The 24,612-nt window shown below is 41.4% G+C and overlaps 1 protein-coding gene across 1 annotated transcript in view; it reads right to left on the bottom strand.

The window, feature by feature from the left end:
* Positions 1-742: 742 nt before the first annotated feature.
* LOC120054873 (inactive N-acetylated-alpha-linked acidic dipeptidase-like protein 2) overlaps positions 743-24,612 on the bottom strand; it is a 66,275-nt gene continuing 42,405 nt past the window's right edge. The window contains exons 4-6 of the mRNA XM_039002574.1: positions 10,469-10,562; positions 6,958-7,156; positions 743-3,983 (exon numbers count right to left, since the gene is read on the bottom strand). Of these exons, the coding sequence (XP_038858502.1) occupies positions 3,797-3,983; positions 6,958-7,156; positions 10,469-10,562 (480 nt within the window). The 3' untranslated portion in view covers positions 743-3,796. The remainder of the gene's footprint in view (positions 3,984-6,957; positions 7,157-10,468; positions 10,563-24,612) is intronic.

Genomic DNA, 24,612 nt, shown 5'->3' with positions numbered 1-24,612 from the left:
CACATTTACCAAGGCGGTCTAGTGGTGTATACACTGGGTGAAAATCCTAAAATTATAACATCAATTAGGTAGGCTACATAGTTTACCACTTCCAATACCATGGACAGCGAAGCCATACCGGATAATCAAAAAAAATTGGTTCACACTGTGAAACTTCGCTTGGGGGAAGTTTGAGATCATTTCGGTGGTCTCTGGAGATATTTCATTGAATTATGCTGCAAATTGTCATAAAAACCTTAATAGGTTAATTCCGTTTTCATCAATTACATGAGCAGAAAGATAACGGATCATGAAAGTTACTTTTAAACCTCCCTTTTATTAGACTAGGGGCGTAAATTATAGCACATTTCATATAGAATATTTACAACATACTAAAACACTTGTAATATCATACCAAGGGAGTTATCAATAGACGCAATGGACTTTTCCCAATACCAAACCATTAATTCCAAATAATTGAGGAATTGTATAGTGTTAACAAAAATATTTCACAACTGTGATGAATGAATTCAGTTAATAATGCATAACACTAAAACTGAACTATTTCCATGTAGATGTCAAACATTCCATGTATTCCTTCATTGGATAAACAGACCTACAGCCTACATAATAATACAACTAAGCACTTCCTCAAACTGCCATTTTCCTATAACACCCTTGATGATGGCAGTAATTTTTGGCAGTAATTTTCCCTGTCTTTAAAACTCTTTAACATATAAAATACTGTAAAAGAACAACAAGATCATGCCAATGTAGCGTTTATTGCATATGATACCAATGACATGGGGATTCAATACATGATAGTTCCTGCTTGACCAGCTATATTAAGAGATATTTAAAGAAACAAATCCCAAAGGAATTTCAAGTGGCCAAAACCCTGATATCTATTACTTAAGAGACTAGAGACATGATCACAATTTACAACAATATAAGACTTGGTAAACTCACAATCAAGACTCTTAGTGCAAATACATGCAATATTCATGCCAGTCAATGCAGTATTTCATGTAACACATCATGCAACACATCTAACTTGTGTAATATTATATGATTGTACAAAGCATCACATAAATAACTGTACAATTGAAGACATTTGATATAGCCTATTTGAAGCTCATGGTCCAACTAAAAGCTACTATATTTGGAGGTACAGTAAGAGCATAACAATCTGCCATTTCATACTACATACTACAGTGAATGATGGAACTACGTCCATACTTACCATGCTTCCAGATAACTCATACCAAAGGCTTGTTGCTGTTACCTTATAAAAACCTTTTTTTATGTAACAAAAAAACATTTCACCTGTTCGCCTGTTATAAAGGGCATTTTATATGCTACTATGCATGAACAATGTTCGCTTCTTAATGATAAAATAAACTAATACAAATCCTGTAATGAAGTTATGAAATGGTCCTCTGTAGAAGTCCTCAGAAGAGTATTAATTGACCAATTTTAAGGAATGAGACAACTGGCTTTTTATAATTTCTCCTTATTTTCATGCCACTAAAAATGTAGTAGGCCTACTGTTGTTGAATTAATCCTAAACTAATAGGGTTTTATACAGCACACACTTCATTTTTGGTATCGAAATCAAACAGATTCTTCTATTCAAGCAAAATAACAATGTACACATGTACTATTGACATCAGCCGAAGAACCTTTCTTAAAGCATTCATGATTTTCAAATAAAGGCACGTACATAATTTAAAGCTTAGCTAATATTGTAGTCCCTGAATGAAGTGTTCCTAAATAGCCATTACATTTCTTTTGAAAAGTTAAGTCAAGTACAATTTTTTTAACAAAATATCATTAAATCCTTATTATGAATTCCAGTGACCTTTATATCACAAATTTGTAAAAACGTTATCAAAAACACAATCTCTAGTGCAAATGTCTTATAATGATGACAATAATGATGATGGACAAAGGATTACATTGGCATAGGAGACTTTTGGGGACAGTTCCACTACCTTCAAAATCCACATTTATCCTTGAGATGGACACAACAGCATTACATAACCCTGCAATTAAGAAAATATCACTTAAACCCTCAAAAAATAAGCAAAACAAATGACGTACATTGCAATATGCAGGTTGTCATTTATTGGTATGATTGATGTACTGGAGGCAGCTCTGAAGGGTAGTCACTAGCTGGCACAGCCACAATGTAATAAAATCTGATTTTAAACATAACCCTAACCACACTGCTAACCTTATGCCTAACCCTAGCCTTAAATTAAGACCAAAAAGTGATTAAAAAAAAAAATCTAATAATTTGTACGATATAATATAGACAATCTTGACTTTGCCTCGAGCGCTTGTAGTGGAAATCGCTCAGCGCTGCCTCGAAGACAAGATTCATCCCAATGAATGTCAACGCTCATGCAAAAATAACACATGAAGAAGTCTACCATGAACAAAGCATAACAAATAAGTTAAGTCAAATAACAGCTACTGTAATACTACACATTTCATCATCAGTCCATCCTTACTGTATGTACAAATAGAGAAAGTGAGGTTTGTTTTGTAGACAACCACACTACTCTTGTCCATTGGTATTGCCATTACTTCTATATCAAAGTATTGCAGAGACTTGCCTGTTTTTAATAACATTGATCATGGAGGACTCCAAGTAATTCAGAGTTATTAGAAAAATACGGATATCACATTTCACTTTGGGTACGAGACATTATCAAAGATGAATTATTATTTTTCAATATATCAAAGTAGAAGAAAAAAACATCCAATAAAAGCACACATCTGGTAGAGAACACTTTACTGTGCTGGTTATTGGATTCAATCATATAGTGCATGAGACACTGAAAAATATAATCATACAAAATGCAGTTTTCAGGGACTTCAAATCAAAATCAAATCAAATTTAAGCATCCTTAACGCCAGCTTGGGTCTGCAGTCAAGACGGTAATGCGTATGACTATTATAAGTACGGTTGAGCATGTCAACTGTCAAAACAGGCCATGTCACACCGCTGTCACTGTTTACCTCACCAATCATGCCTCTGTAAATATAGCTAATTTCTCACACACTTACTATAATCCAAACATCATGTTCTCCTCTGCTCTGTCATAGATACACATTTGCCTTGCCTGTAGAAAATCACAAGGTACAATGAGAGCAGAACAGAGGGTTGTTGTGCTTTCAGCAGAACTAAGAGCATGGAATGGTGTCATACTGTATGTTTTGTTTGAATGTTTAGACAGAGGCAGAGATTGTTCAATAGTGCATATGAGCATAAACACATCCAGCTGGCCTTATAGTGTTTATCCACTCGTGTAAAAACATGCTGTAGTCAGTGAGGCATTACTCACTTCAAAATGCATGTTTATCTATCAAGCTCTGCGTGGTTGTGAATCGCTCTGTCTTGTAGATTTAGCTCACTCCTGTGTTCCAGTGCTTCTTCACGTTCTCAGTTTATACGTGCCTGCCTGTCTGGCGTTGTTCCAGACAGCCAGACAGACATGTATAAATGAGGCATTAGGACATCTTGGATAGCCCAGCACTTTCATTGACAGCCAGAAGGATCTAGAAGAAATCAACATTGCTTATTGAATGTTTCATAAACCTGAACACATTAGGCGCTCAAGAAGAATAGTGCGAGAAGGTGTCCCGGTCTCTTCATATTGCTTTAGTGTGATCTCTTTGTAAAAAAAAAATGTGCCACACTTCATTGTGCAGAGTGAACTTAGGTATCTGAGGCACGTATGCAGATACCATTGGTCTAGGCAGTGCAGTCATACAGTGCCTCTAACCTTGGCTGATTGGTTTCGTTGGGTCAATTTGTGTCATCTGGACTGTTTTCAAAGAGGTCAAGCCCACAGCGAATTAGTTTTTCAGCTGAATTGATGGCGTTTATTATCAGTGACAGAGACTTGTTTACAGCGTTGTGTTTTAGTGGATCCAGGGGGTACTTCAGTATGGAGAACTGGGGGAACTTCCCATTCAGACTGTACAACAGGTTCCTGGATCACAGGGGAACAAACAGACCACAGGTAAGTATTCACATTCACTAACTGATAATTTTCCTGTAAAAAAAACCCCCTCTTCATTAATAATACCTACTGTATAATTGCTTGACACTGTGAGAGATATTGTACATACAAAATGATCTTGTCACACCCTGTTTTCTGTCAAATATAGGTTACACAATACTGTTGGAAACACAAAACCTTCCCTGTCTATCTATCTGTTTCTCCATCATTCACACATCCCCTTGGCCCCATCTGGACACAGTAGCAAGAATCAATCTAATTTAGAATCTCAAAACTAAACAGCAGTCAGATACATTTCATGCTACAGGCCATGGTGTAGTCATTTGTAGGTAAAAAATGAGCAGCTTTTGGATCGTTCCTCTTCATGCGTCTGAATCGCACATTGATTTCTTTGGAATCTGGCTGCACAGCCCCTAAGCAGAATAAATAAGGCAATTCTTCTTAGGTAAACAGGTTAGCCTGCCATCATGACCTTCAGGCTTGAGTTTATACAGTGATTAAGCTCCTCTTTTCTGTGGATGAGAAACGCTTTTTAACTTTCAGGTCCTTTTGAGGCTGACAGGAATAATTAGAGAACCATTTTGTGTTCCCCTAAAAGGTATGGTTGAGCTTCATTCATGTGAATAAATTAGACTACCCCCCAGGGCCTAGGATGGGCTGTTGACTGAAGAGTGAACTACTGCACAGGGTCTCATGCAGAACTTGATCCATCTCTCAAGGCCACTCATGCTGCAGTGCCAAGGACAAGCGAGTTCACTAAAGTTCTTATAATTTGTGTCTTTCTGAAATTTCAACATGATGTTGTAGTAATAAAAATGTGAACATCAATTGGTTCTTACTTTACATACATGCACCCACATATACATACATAATATGTTAGCCCTCAATACTATTTCTTGCCCTTGAGCAGGAGCTTACTTTTATACTGTAGGACAAAGCAGTTTTGAATTGTAAGGCATTCTTGTTGTCAGAAAGGCTGCATGGTGAAATCCCTCCAAGTGTAAGGATATCTAATATTGATCTCAAGTCCCTTGTAACCCTGCATACTTTTTAAATGGAGAAAGAATTCTCCTGCACAACAGAACAAACTAGGTTTAACTACACTAGTCTGTTCCCCCGGTGTCAGTCACAGAACATCAATTCCTTGCTGACAGCATGAAGACGTTTGTTTTAGCCACTCTCTCAGGCCTTACAGAGTGCTTTTTAATGCCATCCATCTCCTCTGTCTCAGCCTGGTCAAATAATTCACAGCTGTCTCCAATGCCTCACAGTGCTTTGGGGGATACCAGATTGACAGTACAGTATTGTATGTATCAGTATCCATTTCCTAGTAATCATAATTGAATAATAAGTTTGGTTCAGTCGGTTCAGTCTGAACCGTTATCAAATCTTTGATTGCATTTGACAGGAATTGATTATTTACGAAACCTGAGGTGAGGAAGTTCAGCTCATCCTTTTCACTATGAGCTTCCTGGCATGCTGTTTCTGTTTCCTCTCCTATAACTATTAGGAACAGCTACGTTTCTCTCAGACAAAGGGCATGAATTCCCATTAGTGGTCTGGGTAATAAGTGTACACACAGCACAGTGGGGAAACAGAGGGGCCAGTCAGTTGGGACTAATTCCCAGCAGTAACAGGGAGTGTGCTCAGAGTGCGGTAATGACTAGATACTGGCTTGTAAGGGCCCAGAGCACCTGATCTATTTCATACACCTTGATCTAATTTAAATCACATCACACCAGGATATGCTGATTACCATCTGATTACAATCACATGTCTCTTTGACAACTGCAGTTTCTCGTATGGTATACCCGGCGTCTGTACGAAGTAATTAAACAAACAACAACACGATTGGTGGGAGTCAGACAGGTTCAACACTCACAGGAAAAAAATATTGCAATTCCCATGGTCAGCACAGGGAATATGTATACTGCATATCTATCTATGTATGTTGATTAGTCACCTCTTGTTATAGCTCTGTGTCATGTAGCATCTCACCTGACCTATCATCCTCATGCAAATTACAGTAATGCCATGAACATTCTAATGCATCTGAAATCTTTCCCTCCACACACACCATGACCCACCCATCAGCACAATAGCTCCCCTATCTACTGTACTGTATATGCTCCACCAATATAAATGTACTCCTGTGCAAGGCTCACGTCAAACCCAGCATCACCAAGTCTCCCAGCCCTGTCTCCAGCTCTAGAGGCAGTAGGAAGGGAGTCATTATACTGCCCTTTGTAGGATTAGACTGATCTAAAGCTAGTAAAACCACAGTAGTTAGCTAAGTTAATTACATTCAGACAAAACAAAGAAATAGACAAAATGTAGATTGTGGCATGTACTGTAGATTTCTGAGAAAAGGATACTTCGTTATTAGGGAGCCAATTAAACAGCAGTGTTTCTTGAGGATTATTGAACAGTTGAATTCAATTTTTGTGCTTTGGTTCTAATGGTAGCTTCGTGCAATTAGATGTGCATTCAAATTATAACAACAAACATTACATTACACTACAACTGTGCTGGCTCTCAGGGAGGCAGACCCATTCATGGAAAACTAGCTAGCTAAAGGTAATTATAGAGATTCACAGTGATGTGCAGTCAGTAATGTTCCTCGATGGTCTTTCATTCAATAAGAAACAATGGTGCACACTCTAATCACACTCAATAGATGGGCTCCAGGTGGATTGAAAAGTGACTTCATAAAAAGTGTCAAATGTATAGTTCCCATGGTCACCATTATTGACTTAATTGACTAATCACAATTAATAGATAATGTTTAATGAATGCCACAAGGCATTTGAGAGCTTTGTAATTAGCTAGCATATTGTGCCCAGATTTTCAAAGCAGCTCACACCCTTACCTTCACAAAATGTCCTCAGGTAATAGAGTGATGGCATGCTAGCCTAGCACATACAGTACAATCTGCTCCACCTACCTGTAGACACCTGGAGGGGGCTGGGGGACCATGAAGCTCTTCTCCAGGTCCCGGAGCACGTCGTTCAGCATGCGGACATGGGAGGGGTCCCTCTCCTTGGGGTCATTGGCTGGACGCATGGTCTCAGACTGGAGGAAGGCTGAGCTCTCTCTGAGGTAGGCAGCTGCTGCCAGCAGTCTGGGGGTCCTCAGGGGATCATCTATAGTACATCAACACAGACACAGGGCAGGGATTGGCTGTTATGGGTAAAAGGTGGAGGTGGACGATGTTTGGTTGGCTAAAATCTAAGAAACCTCTCTTACACTACTGCAACTACCTTCGATATCCTTATCCTTAGCCCAATCTCACCACTCAATTACAACAAAGTAAAACTAGTTCAGAACTATTTTCGATTCATTTTACTCTGCGCTTGCCACAAAATCAGATATGGATATGGGTCTGTTAGTCAGAGTCTTACAACAGCCAGAACCAATTGGACATTAAGGCAACGTCACTGCTTAGAGTCAACATATCAGTAGAACATTCAATTATTCAGTAGTAATTAAAGATTCATTAAAAAGCCCCCCCTGCCATGTATGTAGGGATACTCTAATTGACAGTGTCATTAATTACAACGTATTCAGAGAATGATATGCTCATTAGAAAATAAAAACAAAACAAAGCACATTTACATGTGTCATTATGAATAAATTACATTTTGGTTAATTATGTGACCATATTTATAGTGTTACATAATGACCATCAGGTTAGATTGCACTGCTCACCATTTATGAGTTACATTCATACTATATGAACAGCATGACATGGCTGCTTCTTAGGCATTAAATTATAGACTTCCAACAATGCACTGTCCTCGGCTGTCACCTGTACAGACACATTTCTCTTGCTCTGTTTTTAAATCATGTCAACAACATTTGTGGATGGCTGAAAAATTGATGTGCCGATTATTACATTCAAATTAATTGGTTTGTCCCTTACACAGAAACATATTTGTTATAAAAGCGTTGGCCTCAATATTTCTGTAACACATATGAAATATCAGGTTAACATTTGTTGTTTCAACACTATATGCATGAATCCTAGTCAAGCACTAGAGAGAAAAACAGCAATGTCACAACATGTCTAAATAGTGTTTGCTAATAAGCTAGTCGCCACATCGAAAGTTTTCCGTTCCATTATGCCTAAGTGAAAATAACCTTGACTGTGGCCGTGTGCTGCATGCTTATATGTGGCTCCATTAAAGCCTGCTTTTTCTCCATTTCACTTCTCTTTGGTGTTTGTTAGATGAGAGCAAGGCTGGGGCATGGCATTGAGTGGGAGAGTCACAGGAGAATATGTACACCATGCAACTACTCAGGGAATAAAGGAGAGAAAAGACAGGATAAAAATATCCAAAGAAAGCTGTTCCCTTCTACAAATGTAAATGTCTTTCTCCCTACTGAGGGAATAGGAGTTATGAAATATGTGGGAGGATTGCTGTAATCTATCACACATTCTGACACAGAGGGACGTGGAGGGACGATTGTGTTGGCATAGACCCTGCTGAGATTTGATGGATAGAACTTAACACAACTCAGGAAGCCACCTTTAAAAATGTTTAGCACGCACGCACGCATACACACACACGCACACACACACAATTTTCTCCTTTTCTAGAACTGATTGGCTTCAAAGTGCAGCTACTGTACTTCTGAAAAAATGCAAGTTACCAAATTGTTCATTTTGAATAAAAAGTGAACAAAAGATTTTGAAGGTTTCAATTAGCCATGCCTGTTTGATCTCAGACAATCCATTACTCGTCCTCATGAATAGTGCAATTTTATGTGGTGTCTGAAAATCCATTTACTGTTCCAATCCCAAAACAGCATGAGGCTGGGCTAAAATCCAGGGATCAACCCAGAAACCTCAAATTATTTATTTACCTCTCTCCCATCTCCCTTCTTTATTTTTAACCACAAAGATAAAAGCATTCTATATTTAATTCAACCTGTTTGCGACTGAGCTTCTAAAGGCATTAGTTCCCTGACCCTGCGACGGGAGAGACCACGGCCAGGTAATCATTCCATCTCAATCACAGAGCCGCCTCGTTTGTGGACATTAGTCTTGGATAAAGAAGCGGAACCGCAGTGTTTACCACAATGAGGCATCATGAGTAAGTTATACATATCAGTGTTTCACAGTCTAAGCAGCTGTCTGCAATGCAGAGTGAATTGCGAGATAGAAACCTAATTTGTGTTTTAAATGCTTACTGGCCATGATGAGGACCCACTGTATCAACAGATTCTCTACAGTACCATGGCTGTATGAGCACTGTATGAGCACCACACAATGTTAACTCAGTGTAAAATGGTACCTTCAATCAAATACAGAATGACAAATATATGGAAAAGGAAGTGTTATACATTTTGTGTGAAATTATTACAATAACGGAAACTACCTTAAAGTAATCAAATATTTGAAACCAATGATATAGCATTTCTAATCATACACGGTGCACCACCTGTGTGTAATTCAGTAGACAGTGACTATGCAGAGCAATGGGAATATGGTTGATCTGATATATAACTACTAGGACACAGTTTTATGGACACTGAGCCAGGAGAGACAAGATTATGTGGTGATTATGCACCTCACCTGTCCTACGCTCGCTCTGTCTGCATGAATATTTAACATTACAACCAAATAACAACTCTGATGCACAAGGTCAGGATGAGAAGTCCCATTTATCAGTTTCCTCTACAAGTCCATGAGAGGTGACAGTAAAGTAAACCAAAGAGGTCTGTGAGTCTGCATTATCATTAATTGCTTTTAAAGTATAGGCTATATCCAATTCTAACTTCCTTTAAAACTACATTGAGCCTTTGGGAGGGAGGCAGGGAAAACCCAAGCTATTGGATTGTTTGATGAAGTAGTGGTGAGATGAAATACCACTTCCTGGCTTTGTCAAATGTTCATTCTCATCCTGTGTGACATAACAGAACTCAGGTCTGAGACAAAAGAGGCAGTCGAGTCCAAGGCTGGCGAAAAGAAAGATGACCCGGCCAGGATTTAAATTTTACAAATGCAAAAATCAAGGTCACTTGGCATTGGACTCATGAGGCGTGATAGAGGCGATCGATATGTCCACCTAAACAGATGATCTGCCTCTAAATCATTCTTATGGGAGAGAGAGAGAGAGAAGGAGGGAGAGGAGGAGAGGGGGACCTGCTGTGGCCTGGTGCTGGCTGGCTGGGTGGGTGGGTGGGTGGGTGGACTGCAGATATGAGTTATGTCACTGCATAGACCCACGTGGCTCAGCAAACAACCAGAGCACCAATAGATGCTTCATTCACTTCACTCCGATGTGGGTATTGCACAATAGTTCAATTGTTCATTGTTGTTTTGTCATGCATGTTTGATTCAGTCGAAGATAATAACATAGCAGTACAAATTCAATGATGTCTGAAAAAGTCCTTCATTCATGCAATATCATGAAACGCCAAAGGATAGAATAAACAAGATTGTGTCTTACCTTTGAGTTTATTCTGGACATCCAGGGCGATATCAAGAGGATAGAATGGAAGTACTGGATCATTGACGAGTCGAAGAATGACCTCTGCTGTCATCTAAATAAACAGCAGAACACAGTTTAAAGCCTGTAGTACTGGATCCAAACACAGTTAAATGTGTTACAAATGACTTCTTGAGTGAATCCCATGGTGAATACTACTCATAAAATAATAAAGTATGTTGTTGTTGTATTTGTTGTTGTTGTTGTTGTTGTTTTCCTCCCTGCAAGAAACACTGTGCTCATCAATGCACTGAACCACAACTGTTAGTTCAATAATATCCTTTACCAGCTTTAGACTGCCATTGCCAATCTATTCATTGATTTGGTTCCACTCTCAGTTGGTAGCTTTCTAAGCCCTCTGGATGCAACAAGGCAACACATTGTTCCATATCTTTCTCTATATCTAGACAGAATTCAATACTCGCACAGCTGACCTCCACCCTACCTAATCAACCTTTACTGAGCAACGCAAATCCCATGGAGTATTACATAGACTGATATCAGAGGTGCACTCAGTCAGTCAGCATTCTGCATGTAGTCCATTGGTCGACCCAGTCCAGCAGAATGCAGGGAATGAGAAAAGGTCACTTATCAGCAGTGTTTCTTCCGCCTGACCTACTCTGGCCTTAGCAGAGAAAAGCAATTGGCCCGCTTCTTTGTGAGGAGTCTGTTAGACGCTGACCCCAGTTAGTGTGCTCAGTGACATAGACACCTGTGATGGGTGCTGAGGGTTACTGTTTCCCCCGGCCAGCCCCCAGGGTCACCCAGGCTGGGGACAGCCAGGCCACTGACCCCCTCTCTATGGGTGGTCCATAGACCCAGGCTGGACACCACAGACCTCTGTCTTCAGTCCACATTACTGGGGATAACTAGGGGCTGGACACACTCCCCACTCTGGGCTGGACCTCTGGAACTATGACCGTGGGGCATAGAAGATTGGAAGCTGTAGCTAAACATAATCTGTTTACATTTTAACTACTAGACTATTGTTGAATGATTGTTGTAAAGAAAATCTCAAATGACACTTGTATTTTACTACTGTATACTACCCAGGTTGGTGTTTTAAGATTCTAGTCGAGTATTCCTATTTTATAGCACTTTTCTGGTGTTTATTAAATCACCTACAGTGTAAGTTCTGTAGGCTGCTGGGAAATCAATCACAGAGGGAAAAGATTAGACCATTGATTTGAGTGAAGTGAGTAATAAGCATACATCAAGCCTGTTTAATGTTCCAGACAGAAAAGACCACTGATTTCTTATTTATGGCCTTGTTTTTGGATCATTGCTCTACGGATGGCAGAACAAAAGCATACAACATAAAGAAGGGAAAAGAAAGGTGAAGGAACAAAATATGACAATGTGAAGGTCCTGGGAAGACAGCAGACCAAACCAGCTGGTTACATGTCCATTCCTTTCCACCAGACTTTCAAAAAAGTGAAATACACTAGTGCGTGACTTCATTATTCTTCCACATTAATATTTTGATGTGGGTTAGTGATTATACAGTATTTGAAAACAGAGAATTTGACATTCTTTCCCAATATAAAAAAACAGCCCAACTTATTCATTGGAATGCTAACATCAGTGATGCAGGCAGTATGGAATAATATTTTATAGGCTTAGCATCCAATGATCCCATATTGGCCCCAAAATATCGTTACTAAATATGAATGTAAATGACAGACCAGTTGAATGCTCTAAATTTCCTTCCTAAAATGTAGATATAAGTTGAAAATCCCAATTAGGTCCACTTCGTTTGACTGAACTTTATTATTGTATTTGCACCAGGTTAACACTGTGGCCTGTCCTTTCCACTCTCCTGCCTCCCTCTGAGTCTCCCCTCCAGCGCTGAGTGAGATTGCTTACCTGCCCCTGAGAAGCTGTCAGTTTGTCTGTACTGGGGGTTTTAAATCCTGCCTGCCTTTCTCTCCGGGACATGGCCAGGCACTGCAGGGCTTTGTGGGGGAATATATTTGTGTACATTACAGAGTAGGAGAAAGAGGTGGAGGAGGAGGAGGCCAGGCAGAGAGAGGAAGCACACTGTGGTTATTGACAGCAGAGGGCTCCCTAGGAGAAGCTTGCAGAGGACCATGCTAATTCACAGCAGAGGAGACAGGACCAATAAAGCTCAGAGCTCAGCTACGTACTGTTGAGGACGTTTGTCTCTAGTGCTGTGTTAACCCATTTCAGGGGTCAACCCACACATCACGGTCAGACAGATGAGTACTACTGCGTGTGTCGTCTTATTTAAAATCAGTCACTGCTGACCGCAAACAATGCTTGTACTGATCAGTGTCAGCTGAGAGAATAGGTTGTAATTCCTGACTCAATGGCCAAAGGGCTTGATAGAGCTTAACTGGTGACTGAAATCCAGTGCATTCTCTGAATAAAACATTAAAACTGAATGATGTAACACTGCATACTGGCACATAATTATAACACATGAGCATGTATAAATACCAGTTTCTTTGGCTGGTAAAATACCAGTTTCTTTGGCTCACCACCATACACAAAGACACACCTCACTTCCATTGTTTCTCAGCCCAGCCAATACCTCTACATCCTCACTGGAGATCCATTCCACTCTGTGCACTCCACAAACACTCAGACATTTACAGTAGCAATGCCTCATTATTTTCAGGTACAAAAACTTGTTTTATTTTTAGCCACTCATCTCTTAGATGGTTGGGCTATTACACAAGATACATTGACCCTTGAAACCACTGCAGAGGAGCATCATGGGTATTTTATTTTGTTGCTTGTTTGGATGCGCAGGTTTTTAATTGAATACAATTTCATCTATATGTAAGAATAGTGTATAGCACTCGACCGTGTTTATGAGTACACACAACTGATGTGTCACGATGGTCTAATGAATTAACGGACCAAGGCGCAGCGTACGTAGAGTTCCACATGTTTATTAAATGAAACTCACAAAAACAATAAAGAGCAACAAAAAGTGACGTTCTGTAGTGCTCACAGGCATCAACACAAAAACAAGATCCCACAAAAACCAGTGGGGTAATGGCTGCCTAAATATGATCCCCAATCAGAGACAACGATAAACAGCTGCCTCTGATTGGGAACCATACCAGGCCAACATAGAACACACTAGATCACCCACCCTAGTCACACCCCAACCTAACCAAAATAGAGAATAAAAGGCTCTCTATGGTCAGCACGTGACAGTACCCCCCCCCCCCCCTCCCAAAGGTGCGGGCCGCAAAACCATGACTCTATAGCGGAGGGTCCGGGTGGGCCTCTAGCGTCGGTGGCGGCTCCGGTGCGGGGCGAAGTACCCACTCCGCTCGTGGATTCGCCAGCATCGGTGGCGGCTCTGGTGCGGGACTTTGCCCCCGCCCAGACCACGGGTCCGGCCATGGAGCCGGGTAGAACGCCGTGCCCGTACTGGGCATCGGCGCAGAGGAGGGCCCCGGCCATGGAGCTGGGTTGTACGCCGCACCCAGATAAATTAAACAATTTAAGCCACAGGTTTCTACCGCAATATAAAAGAGGTGGTCAGCATCACACAATGACTAATTTTATGACAATAATCTAAGCCTATTCACTTATTTTATATGACATTAAATTGACAACAACAGCAGAAGTTGAAGGCATCCCCATGACCAATGCTGTATCAATAAGTACAGTATCTAAGCAACTGAACCATTAGTACACGAGTTGGTTTGGTGAACTATGCTCACACAGTGCATATAACCTCAGTGGGCTAACACAGTCTTTAGGGACTCAATACCTACATTCGAGTAAGGATGCTAAATCAGTTCCACGATGAAGGATCTCAGATTGAGAATATCTTCACACAGCTTCATCATGTTGATGGCTGAACAGATGGTAGATACTAGTAATGTACAGTTTCCATCAGTTAGGTCTAGAGCCCAGAACAGCGTGAGGGCAACGTTTCTGCAGGGAAATGCACAGACATATTTAAGCAACAGTCAAACATTTGTTTGGGAAAATAACTGATGTCCTCTGCAAATTCCTTTAGCCATAATTAAATTGAACGAAATGACAGGATAACGCCGCCAGCAGACTGTTCAGGCAAATTCACTAAATATTGGCATATCTGAAAGTAAATTACCTTTACTTCCACCAATAGCACCAATAGAGTGACATATGCTTTTAAGCAAACAATTCCAGTACCACTATAGCATTTATCACATCATGTTCTACAGTCCCCAAGACAACCTCATCATTAGTCTGGTCATGTGCTGGGATACAAACTGGGTGAGCCAGTGATTGTGTCTGGCTAGTGATTTTTATTTGCCAGAGCCCTGTTAGATCACTCAATGGAACTTATTGGTTGGTCCTTAAAATAAGGGCTACCAGAAACAGCACTTAATTAATTAACGGTTTGTGGACCATTGCAGATCCTTGTCTATGCATGCAATATTTCCAGCAAGATTGATTCTATGTCTGGCAGCCTTCTGCTCCCTTCATTAAGATAGCAGATGGCACAGGGTTTGTTAAGGGTTAAATAATAAAGAAGACAGATTGGGGGTTGTTTCTGAGAGCTGGTTTGCAGAGTGTTTGTCACTGCGTATGCTAAGAAGTTCTGCTAAGAAGTTCTGAATACAAGAGCAGGCCTACCTGGACCTGTGCAATCGAAGTGTAGAGAGTATTTCAAATAACTCCATAGGTTTTTTAAATGCGCAAGACCTAACAAAGTTCATTTATAGAAGAAAAACAACTTTGCACAACTTCACAATTTATTAATAATGAGCTAAATCCGTCCCTAACACCCAACATGACAGCATCATAGCTAATTCATTTCCCATATCCAACTACAACGAATATCAATTTTTATGACTCCTAAATGAGATCTATACAGTTCCAGGATAGCATTATGAAGGCATTGTGACAGATGGTTCAAGTAAAGGCTAACCAATTATCTATAAATGTTTTTTCAATTTTTATAAAATTCTCCAAAACAGGACAGAATCTCAGAGCAGATATAATAGTAGTAAGAATGAATATGCACAATTCAAGCATCTGCTAAAGACTGTGAAGGGCATGCAGGCTTTAAAATGCAAAGAAAACTTGGAGTTGGGTTTAAGCCAGGACCATAATCCAAGTCTCTTTTCTTCTTCCCACTACAGAGGAAAGGTTGCTATTAAAAGGATCAAATGCACTTTGTGGTTCCCAGCACCATATGGTCGCCCAGCATCTCAAAGTGTGTTGCTAGCACAACAAGGACGCCTATGCTAATGGATCTCTCTAAATGCTGGGCCCAAACTAGTGCATGGAGTAATACCTTTAAACCCACAGGGAAGTAGATGAAGAACATTGGCAGCTTTGATGAGATCCTTTCTGTGCATAAGGCTAAACAGCATTTGGGGAGCAATGACTGTACACATCAAACAGAGGAGTATGTGAGTGTTAAAGTAGTGAGGTGGATAATTGGCGCGTGCATGTGTGTATCTCCTTAAGGGAAAGGGCCTGCATGCCACTGCTCCTGTCATTTACAATCATGAGGCACCAAGAGAGAAGGAGGAGCCGTGATGACAGAACTCTTTAATAAACATAGCTGACAGATTCCTGAGAGGAGTGGCATGACCCAATCTCACATATAATTTCCTAAAAACACAATAAAATGGCACCTCTTTGCCCACTGCCAATCATCCGTGCCACTTTCCAAATTCACCCATCCACCCACCACATCACACCACAGCCCCAGAGACAATTATGATGGATGAGCCAATCAGGATAGGCCAGGTTTTGATGTGCTAGCTTCTTCCTCACCCAATCAACTATTCCATTCTCCTTTGTTATGAGAGTCGGTTGGACTAACATGGATGGCTGTAGCCAGCAGCCATGTTTTAATTTCCTCAGATAGTGTACTATTGATTACATGGTAATAACCATATATATTTGATTTTGTTCATCTTGTGCATGTGATGCGATGTCTAAGGTCTGGATATCTTGAAGATTTCTGATAAAGAAAACAGAAAATTGCATAGAGAAAAGGAAGAAAACAAACAAAGAGTGAGCTCCATGAATAAAAGCAATGGGCTGTTTATACAGTATGTATTCATCCAATAGTGTGCATGGACAGGATTGAGAGGAGTTGCGTTGTGTTTAGTTAATTATTAATCACTGATGTTTTTTTGAAGACATTGCATGCCTGAGAGCTGAATGCAGCGCAACGGACTCAATCTGGGAGCACAGACACTGCTTCCCCCTCAGGAGCAAAGGCAGAGGGTGAACTCATGATGAGGATTTAGGTCTGCATATATTTTTAACAATTTCAATTTAAGTGCCATTTTGCCTAATAATAAATGCAGTTTAGGCTCTCTTAATTGGCTTTTGTGGGACTTCTAAAAACACTGCAGGGTCCATCGCTGAAGTGACTAATACAGTGGATCAGAGAAACGAGAAGCATTTCAAGTGTGAGAAAATAGAGATGACATTTGCTTGAATCAAAGAAACCCAGTCCCAATTCTAAAGCCTAATTAACATTGAATAAAAAATAAAGCTTTGCTTATGCATTATGACATAAACAATAAATACCATAGATTTCAGTGTAAATCAGCTTGGTCATAATCAGAGACAATCATCTTTATTCTGATGTACACTGAGTGTACAAAACATTAAGAACACCTTCCTAATATTGAGTTGCACCTCTTTTGCCCTCAGAACAGCCTCAATTCGTCGGGGCATGGACTCTACATGGTGTTGAATGTGCTCCACAGGGATGCTGGCCCATGTTGACTCCAATGCTTCCCTCAGTTGTGTCAAGTTGGCTGGATGTCCTTTGGGGTGGTGGACCATTCTTGATACACGCGGGAAACTGTTGAGCGTGAAAAGCCCAGCAGCTCTGCAGTTCTTGACACAAACCGGTTAGCCTGGCACCTAGTACCATACCCCGTTCAAAGGCACTTAAATATTTTGTCTTGCCCATGCACCCTCTGAATGGCACACATACACAATCCATGCCTCAATTGTCTCAAGGCTTAAAAATGCTTTCTTAACCTGTCTCCTCCCCTTCATCTATACTGATTGAAGTGGATTTAACAAGTGACATCAATAAGGGATCATAACTTTCACCTGTATTCATCTGGTCAGTCTATGTCATTGAAAGAGCAGGTGTTCTTAATGTTTTGTATACTCAGTGTATGTTGATATCCTGAAGCAAAATGCCCCATAGCCACAAGACATCTCTTTCAACAACCTTAGTTCTCATTTGATGAACAAGTATTCACATAATAACAGATCCAGTGGGTAGAAAGTATATATACCCTTGTATTGAGGTATGCACACCAGCATTTCAAACAAGAACAGTCCTAACAAAAATGACTTTGGGAATTGGTGAAGAAATTTGAAGCTCAAAAATGTTCCAGGATAACTCCCTTATGTGTCATCTTGTCTTGATTTTTTGTCTTTCAGTGTGAGGATATGAAGAGGCCTCAGTAGAGCAGAGAGCAATGGGATGTTTAATCAGGAGCTGTGATGGATGAACAGCGAGGCCAGGTTGGGCTGCCCAGGGAACTGCCGCTGCACTCTGCTGAGAGAGAGATGTCTGGGCAGCACCGGATCTGCTGACAAATTACACTCCTCCATTACAATGCACGTCAAATGGGCTTGTGTCAGCTCTCATACAATGAGTCTGCCAGTTGTGTTAGCCAGGTGATAAAGGAGCGTGTCGGCGAGACTGCCATCAAAACAGAGAGTAAAACCCCAGTGTGTCAGGGAAAATGACTCCTTGACACCTCGTCATGTTATATATTAGGGTGCAATAAACTCCCCCATTTAGGCTCCGGCTTGAGAGGTAGAGTGAAGAGAATTCACCACAGTCTCCAGCTACCTGGAATCTTTTTAACTCCTGTTTCTTTTCTTAAAGAGGTAAGCCAGGCAAGTAGTCCAATATCCTCCATGGATTCTCCTTTGCCTACTATTTACCCTATATCTCCTGTAGCCTACATGAGTAGACAGAGGCTTTGATATTAATCAAGCGCAGCCGGTTCAGACAGGAAACCCACGGATTGGCATCAGCGATGCATCAGCTGACGATTCAGCTGACGTCACACCAATCATATTCAACAAACACTTCCTGCCTTAAAAGATGCACTATGCAAAAATCGCACCGTCATTTCCTGGTTGCAAAAATTCTAAGAGTTCACCTAATTTCAGTTACGTGACAAAACAAACAAGTATGGTGTAGAGAATTATTGTACCATCTAAACTGCTGTGAAATACATTTTCCATCACCAAAAATATAGTATTTTCATCTGTTTGAAGCTGGAGTACAAAACTGAAAGTAAAAGACGCAAAAACGAAACAAAAAATAGGAAGCATAGCGCACATAGAACAGATCTAGAGTTTCTCAGATCTACAGTTTCTTAGACTTGCTTTGAATGAGAATGACAGATTTATAACTCCCATTTCTATGTGAATTTTGTCGAGTTGTCCCAAAAAGTTACATATTGCAGCTTTAATATGGCAGTCTTTTTAAGCTGATCAGTTTTACACACACAGGTTCTGCTGCCTCTACTGCTGTTGCTTGCTCAATAGTATGCTGTTACATTTTCTTGAACCCACCCACCACCTGTTTGGTTTCGTTTCCTTCCTGCAGGGGAATTGGTACAGTGTACCTTGCCCACTTCCTGTAATTATTTTCATCTTAACATGATGCATGCTCTGGCAGTGAGATACCCAGAAGGAGCAGAGCCTGACGCAAAGACTAACGTATTGAATGTATTGTGATCTTATCTAATAAATGGTTAAATTAATACGTGGCGTTTTCTGTCTGAACTGCTGTTGCTAGCACATTTCATTGCACAGACGATATTTTCTTAAATTAGTCAGAGGTCATGGAATTAATCTCCATTTTTAAGGAAAGAACTGCATATTCAGCTCCATTTTGAAAGTGGGTATGTTTTAGTAGACATACTGTATGTAAAAATGGATTCCACATAAATAGAGTTCTGTTCATGGTCTTATGAAACCTAGTCAGATAGAAAAATCTGACCATTTTCAGAAACAAAAACAAAAAAATTGCACGTTTTATCAAATCTAAATGGGACTATTTCATACTCACGTTTGACTGTACAGCATATTCACAAAGAAATCAGGGCCAATATTTCCCTTGACTACTTGTGGAGGAAAAAGCTGAACACGGTCAGATATCAAATTCACAAGTGAAGCTTTTGTGATTTCTCCTTCCCAGTCTAATGAACATCTTGGAGAGTTACACATGGCAGCACTGACAAAGAAACCAATAAATGACAATTAGGAGAGTAAGTCTGACAGAGCACCCCTGACGCATATTAATAGTCACTTTATATTAGTGAGAGAGACTGGCTTCATCCTCTACTGCACCTGTCTGGCTAAAATGGAGCTCAAATAAAGTGAGAATGTGCATGTGATTTCCTAACATGAAAAACAAAGCTGCACTAATAGGGCAGAAGCCAGGGCAATGAATATTGTAGCCGTGACAGGCTGCTAGTCACATAGATCGTCTTACTTGCTACTTAACCTTCCTCTGCTAAAGCCTTAAACCTTATTTTTTGCTATGTATTGACCTGCTAGAAGCAGCCTCTATGGTATGAGAGAGAGAAGTTATGGCAGGACATTCAAGTGTGAATTTCTTATCTCTACCAAGACACAACAAACAGTTTATCCTGACAACTGGAGCTATCCACACATGAGATAAGGTTTGATCCAAATGAAAAAAACTAACTTTCATTCGTTTTTTGCGCTTCACATTTTGCTCCTTAGGGATCTTCCAGGGTAATTGTAGATGATAACGTTGAGTCTTTCAATGGTGTCCGGCCTTGGTGTGTCAGCCTCACACAGCTAGACACAGATGAGCTTGGCACTCCGATTACATTTCTTTAGCCGCAGCTTAGTTTACCTGCCATGTCAAGCTCTCTATAACCCTCCTAACACAGCCCACTACTTCCCAGTCGATCAGGGGGTATAGGTATCAGGCTGCATACAGAGGGCGAGGGAGGCGTGGCATGCCAGCGGCGGTCTCAGCGTGCCGCCGTGTCTCTGGTAGCCAGAGGGTGAGAAATCAAGATGGTGCTCTGCCTCCTGTCATTATAACACCTTGGCAGACCTGCATGCTGCCCCACCCCCAACTAGATGACAGACACTTTCTCTATTGACTCTCTCAGTTTCCTGCTGTACCCTCAAGGCAAGAAGTACATGAAAGGATCAAACCATTATAGCAACTGTATTTAGTGATGAAAACTATGGCAATTTCCAGTTCTCTATTCAATGCCTACACAATCTCTATTATTTTCCTCTCTCTCATATTATACCACTGCTCCACTGGGTTAGAAACGAACCCACCCCTTGTCAGAATCATCCGATTCATTTTCTAATGACACTTTAAAATGTATGACCAAACCTCACTTAAATGTATGATGGGACAGATTGCAGGAGAGGTTGTGAGACTTGGGGTTAGGAGATTGATGATGAAGATGTTGAGTCCATCAAGCAGAATCAGTCATCAACCTTCACCTGTTAGTGCTGACTTTAGGCTACCCACCACTTCTCCCTGTTCCCCCTCCGGTCCAAGTTACACAGTCTGTATATACACAATGCAGAGCCTTCACTTTTATCTGGCTAGTTTAATTTCTTCCTGGCTGGCTCAGAAGAGAATGTGCCTAGGAGTCCGCCTCCCCCACTTCCTCCTCCCCTCACCCCACATCTCCATGCAGCCCCTGACAGCCAGTCTCCTGAGTGACACACTGACTGTATATCCCACTGCTCTACCTTGCTGGGCCGTTCCATTCACCTCAGAGGGCCAGGCTGCCTGGGAGAGAGTCTATGGCAGCTTCATTTAAACAAGTCACCATCAGAATGACTCCATCGCACTCTCTCTCTCTGTGTCCGCCACTTCTTTGTTTCCACTGATTCTCTTTGCTGTCCTTCCTCAGTAAACCTAGTCCCAACCCAGTTGGGGTCTTACCCACGGCCAGGGTTAATCATCAAGTCTGTCCTGTTCCATTTCAAATACCGGGGCAGTTATTTCCTCCTCAGATGTGTACAAGATAATCGTAGTCATGTACGAGATAACTATTCTATTTCCATTTCTCTATCTCTGCTTCCACAGAGGATGGATGGCATGCTATTACAGCAGGAGGGGACACTGTGCTTTCTTGTCCATGGTCTAGAGGTCTCAGGTACATATCAGTTGCTCACACAGGACAGAGCGGAATGTGACATGAGATAAGTGCAGCGTCTGTCCGGTAGTGAGGGGCTGGAGCACCTGAGGGTCCTTGGGGGAATCTGCACGCTCCACTAATCCTCAACTCCCTGAGCCCTGTCTCCATCAATCTGGCTCTCTCAGAGAGGATCCATGGCAGTTAGTTCATCTCTATTGCTCTGCATTCACATGTTTACTCATGCAATGTGTTTCTTTCTCCCTTAGAACTAGAACCAAAGAGTTTGTTTTGACACAAATAAAAATGATTCTCTACATATGCTGATAAAAATAGCATAGTTTATAGTTTGTCTAACATTCTGGTTCTTATAATGGAGAAACGGAAATACTGAAGCATTTTAGCCCAATCTCTGTATTTTTTCTTAGCCCATAAAGTTCCTCGGAAATTCCCAAGCTGAGCCAGCGGACATGGAGAGAGTCCCAGTCGCCCAGAGCTGTTCCTCTGGTCTCTCCAGCCCTGAGGTGGCTGTGCTGTGTTGTGCTGTGCAGCCTCCAGTGGGGACACACTGGCGGGGGTGATGGAGTGTATATGCATTTGGGGCTCGCATGATCGATGCCAACCTGCCATGCCAACTCGAGAGGAGCAGACTCAAACACACCTCATACTTTAAAAATTAGCTGCACAGAGTCCTACTGCCACCCCTTACCAGCTGGAGCCAAAACCACACATGACAAATGAGGACAGGGAGTGGTAAGCTATGCACAGAATCCCCTGCTACCTTGCGGACAATATGAGAAAGCTCCTCGGAGACAAAGAGAATGAGGTAGACCTAGCTTGCATCTTTGCAACAGGGAACAAGCCCCAGCCACAGAGAGCTCATGAGGGAAATGGGGATAATGAAATATGCACATAAGAATCATCACAACTAATTTGCCTTCACATGTATTATTCTCGCCTTCTTTGAGCACCATGCATACAGTGTATACTGTATAATGCCTTCAGAAAGTATACACACCCCTTGACTTTTCAAACAATTAGCTGTGTTACAGGCTGAATTTAAAATGAATAAAATTGAGACTTTATGCCACTGATATAGACACAAAATGCCACAATGTCAAAGTGGAATTATGTTTTTAGAAATGCTTACTAATTATATTTTCTTAAATTAAGCTGAAATGTCTTGAGTTAATAAGTATTCAACCCCTTGTTATCGCAAGCCTAAATACGTTCAGGAGTAAAAATGTGCTTAGTAAGTCACACAATAAGCTGCATGGATTCACTCTGTGCAATAATAGGGGTTAACATGATTTTTTAATGATTACTGATCTCTGTAACCCACACAAACAATTATCTGTACGTTCCCTCAGTCAAGTAGTGAATTTGAAGCACAGTGTAAGGTTCTGTATTTATTTTCTTAGTCAACCTTGTGTTCCGTTTCATTATGTTATTGAACGTAGCCGTGTTTCTTTGTGTTCTTGAACGTCTTTAATTTTGTTCATTGATTTCACCTGTGTTAGTTACTCACCTGGTCTCATCAGCTCCTTATTAAGTTCAGTTCATTCTGTTTGTGCATTTGTGAGGTATTGTTCGTTTTGACTCTACTAAGCCTTTTCTTAGCTAGTTTTGATTCACCTGCCTGTTTGTCTATCTGTGTATGACCTTTGCCTGCCTGTGACCACGATTCCTGCCTTCCGCGAAATTAACACCTGCCGCAATCTGCGCGTGAATCTATACCTTTTTCTCCCTGAGTATTCATTACAGAAAACCTCACCTAAAAACGTAATGGATTCAGCGGTGCCTAACCAAGCAAGAGGAGCGTATGGAGGAAATCTGCCATCTTCTCCGCCAGCCTCTCTCTACTCCTCCAATACCAGGTATTGTAACCCATAGCCCTCCTTCGTTCATATCCATGCCTGGAAAATATGACGGTTCACCTGGGAAATGTCAGGAACTTCTGATGCAATGCAGCAAATACATTGAGCACAACCCCACTAACTTCGCCACCGACAAGAGCAGGGTGGATTTTATTGTCTCTACTCAGAGGCAAAGCCCTGGATTGGGCCACCGCCATATGGACTGCCAACAGCACAGAACTCGGATCCGAGACCCATTTCCACACCCTCTTCAAAGAGGTATTCGATCACTCTCCTTCCGGTCGTCCTATAGGAGACCTCCTCATAGAACTTCAACAATGACACAATTCAGCTGCCGAGTATGCCCTCGAGTTCTGCACCATGGCTGCAGGGAGTGGATGGAGTGAGGCTACTTTACTTACCGACGAGGGCTCAACAGGGAACTTCAGGCGGAGCTGGCCTGTAGAGGTGACCTTCAGGATTTAAATCTATATATTCGTATGTTCATCTCCATCGACCACCTCATCGCCGACCGCCGAAGAACTCTGCCACCCAGGAACCTGAAACATTGTCTTTCCATGATTCCGTCATCCCGTCCGAGTCTTCCAGAGCCCATGCAGTTGGGCCATGCTCCTCTCCCTTGTATCAAACGTCAAAGGCGGATCCATGAAGGGCTCTGCCTATACTGTGGAGGGAAAAGATAATCTACTCAGCCATTGCCCTATTCATCCCCCACGGAGAGATGAGAAGGGTCCCTCCGCTGCCATGCAGGTAGGCGTGTCCTTATTTCTAAATATCTCCCAGAAGCAATTCTCCATCCCAGTATTGATAACCGTGAAGGGGGTTATTAAGTACGTAGAGAGCTTGATGGATTCGGGAGCAGCAGGTAATTGTATCGATTACCAGCTAGTACAAGAGCTTGACATTGATCTAACACCTGTCACCTCTCCCTTAAGGATTAACACCCTGGACGGGCAGCCATTGAGCACAGGCTTCATTACACACCTGACACAGAGCGTCACTCTCATGGAACTCTCATCCCTCCCAAACAGCCACTCATCCTCGGACACCCCTGGCTTTGTCATCACGACCCTGCTATCTTGTGGCGACAAGGTGAACT

This window comes from Salvelinus namaycush, chromosome 10, assembly GCF_016432855.1.
Source record: "Salvelinus namaycush isolate Seneca chromosome 10, SaNama_1.0, whole genome shotgun sequence".
NCBI lineage: Eukaryota > Metazoa > Chordata > Actinopteri > Salmoniformes > Salmonidae > Salvelinus > Salvelinus namaycush.
Note: the sequence above shows the minus strand (reverse complement) of the source record. Positions and strands in the feature narration are given on the sequence as shown.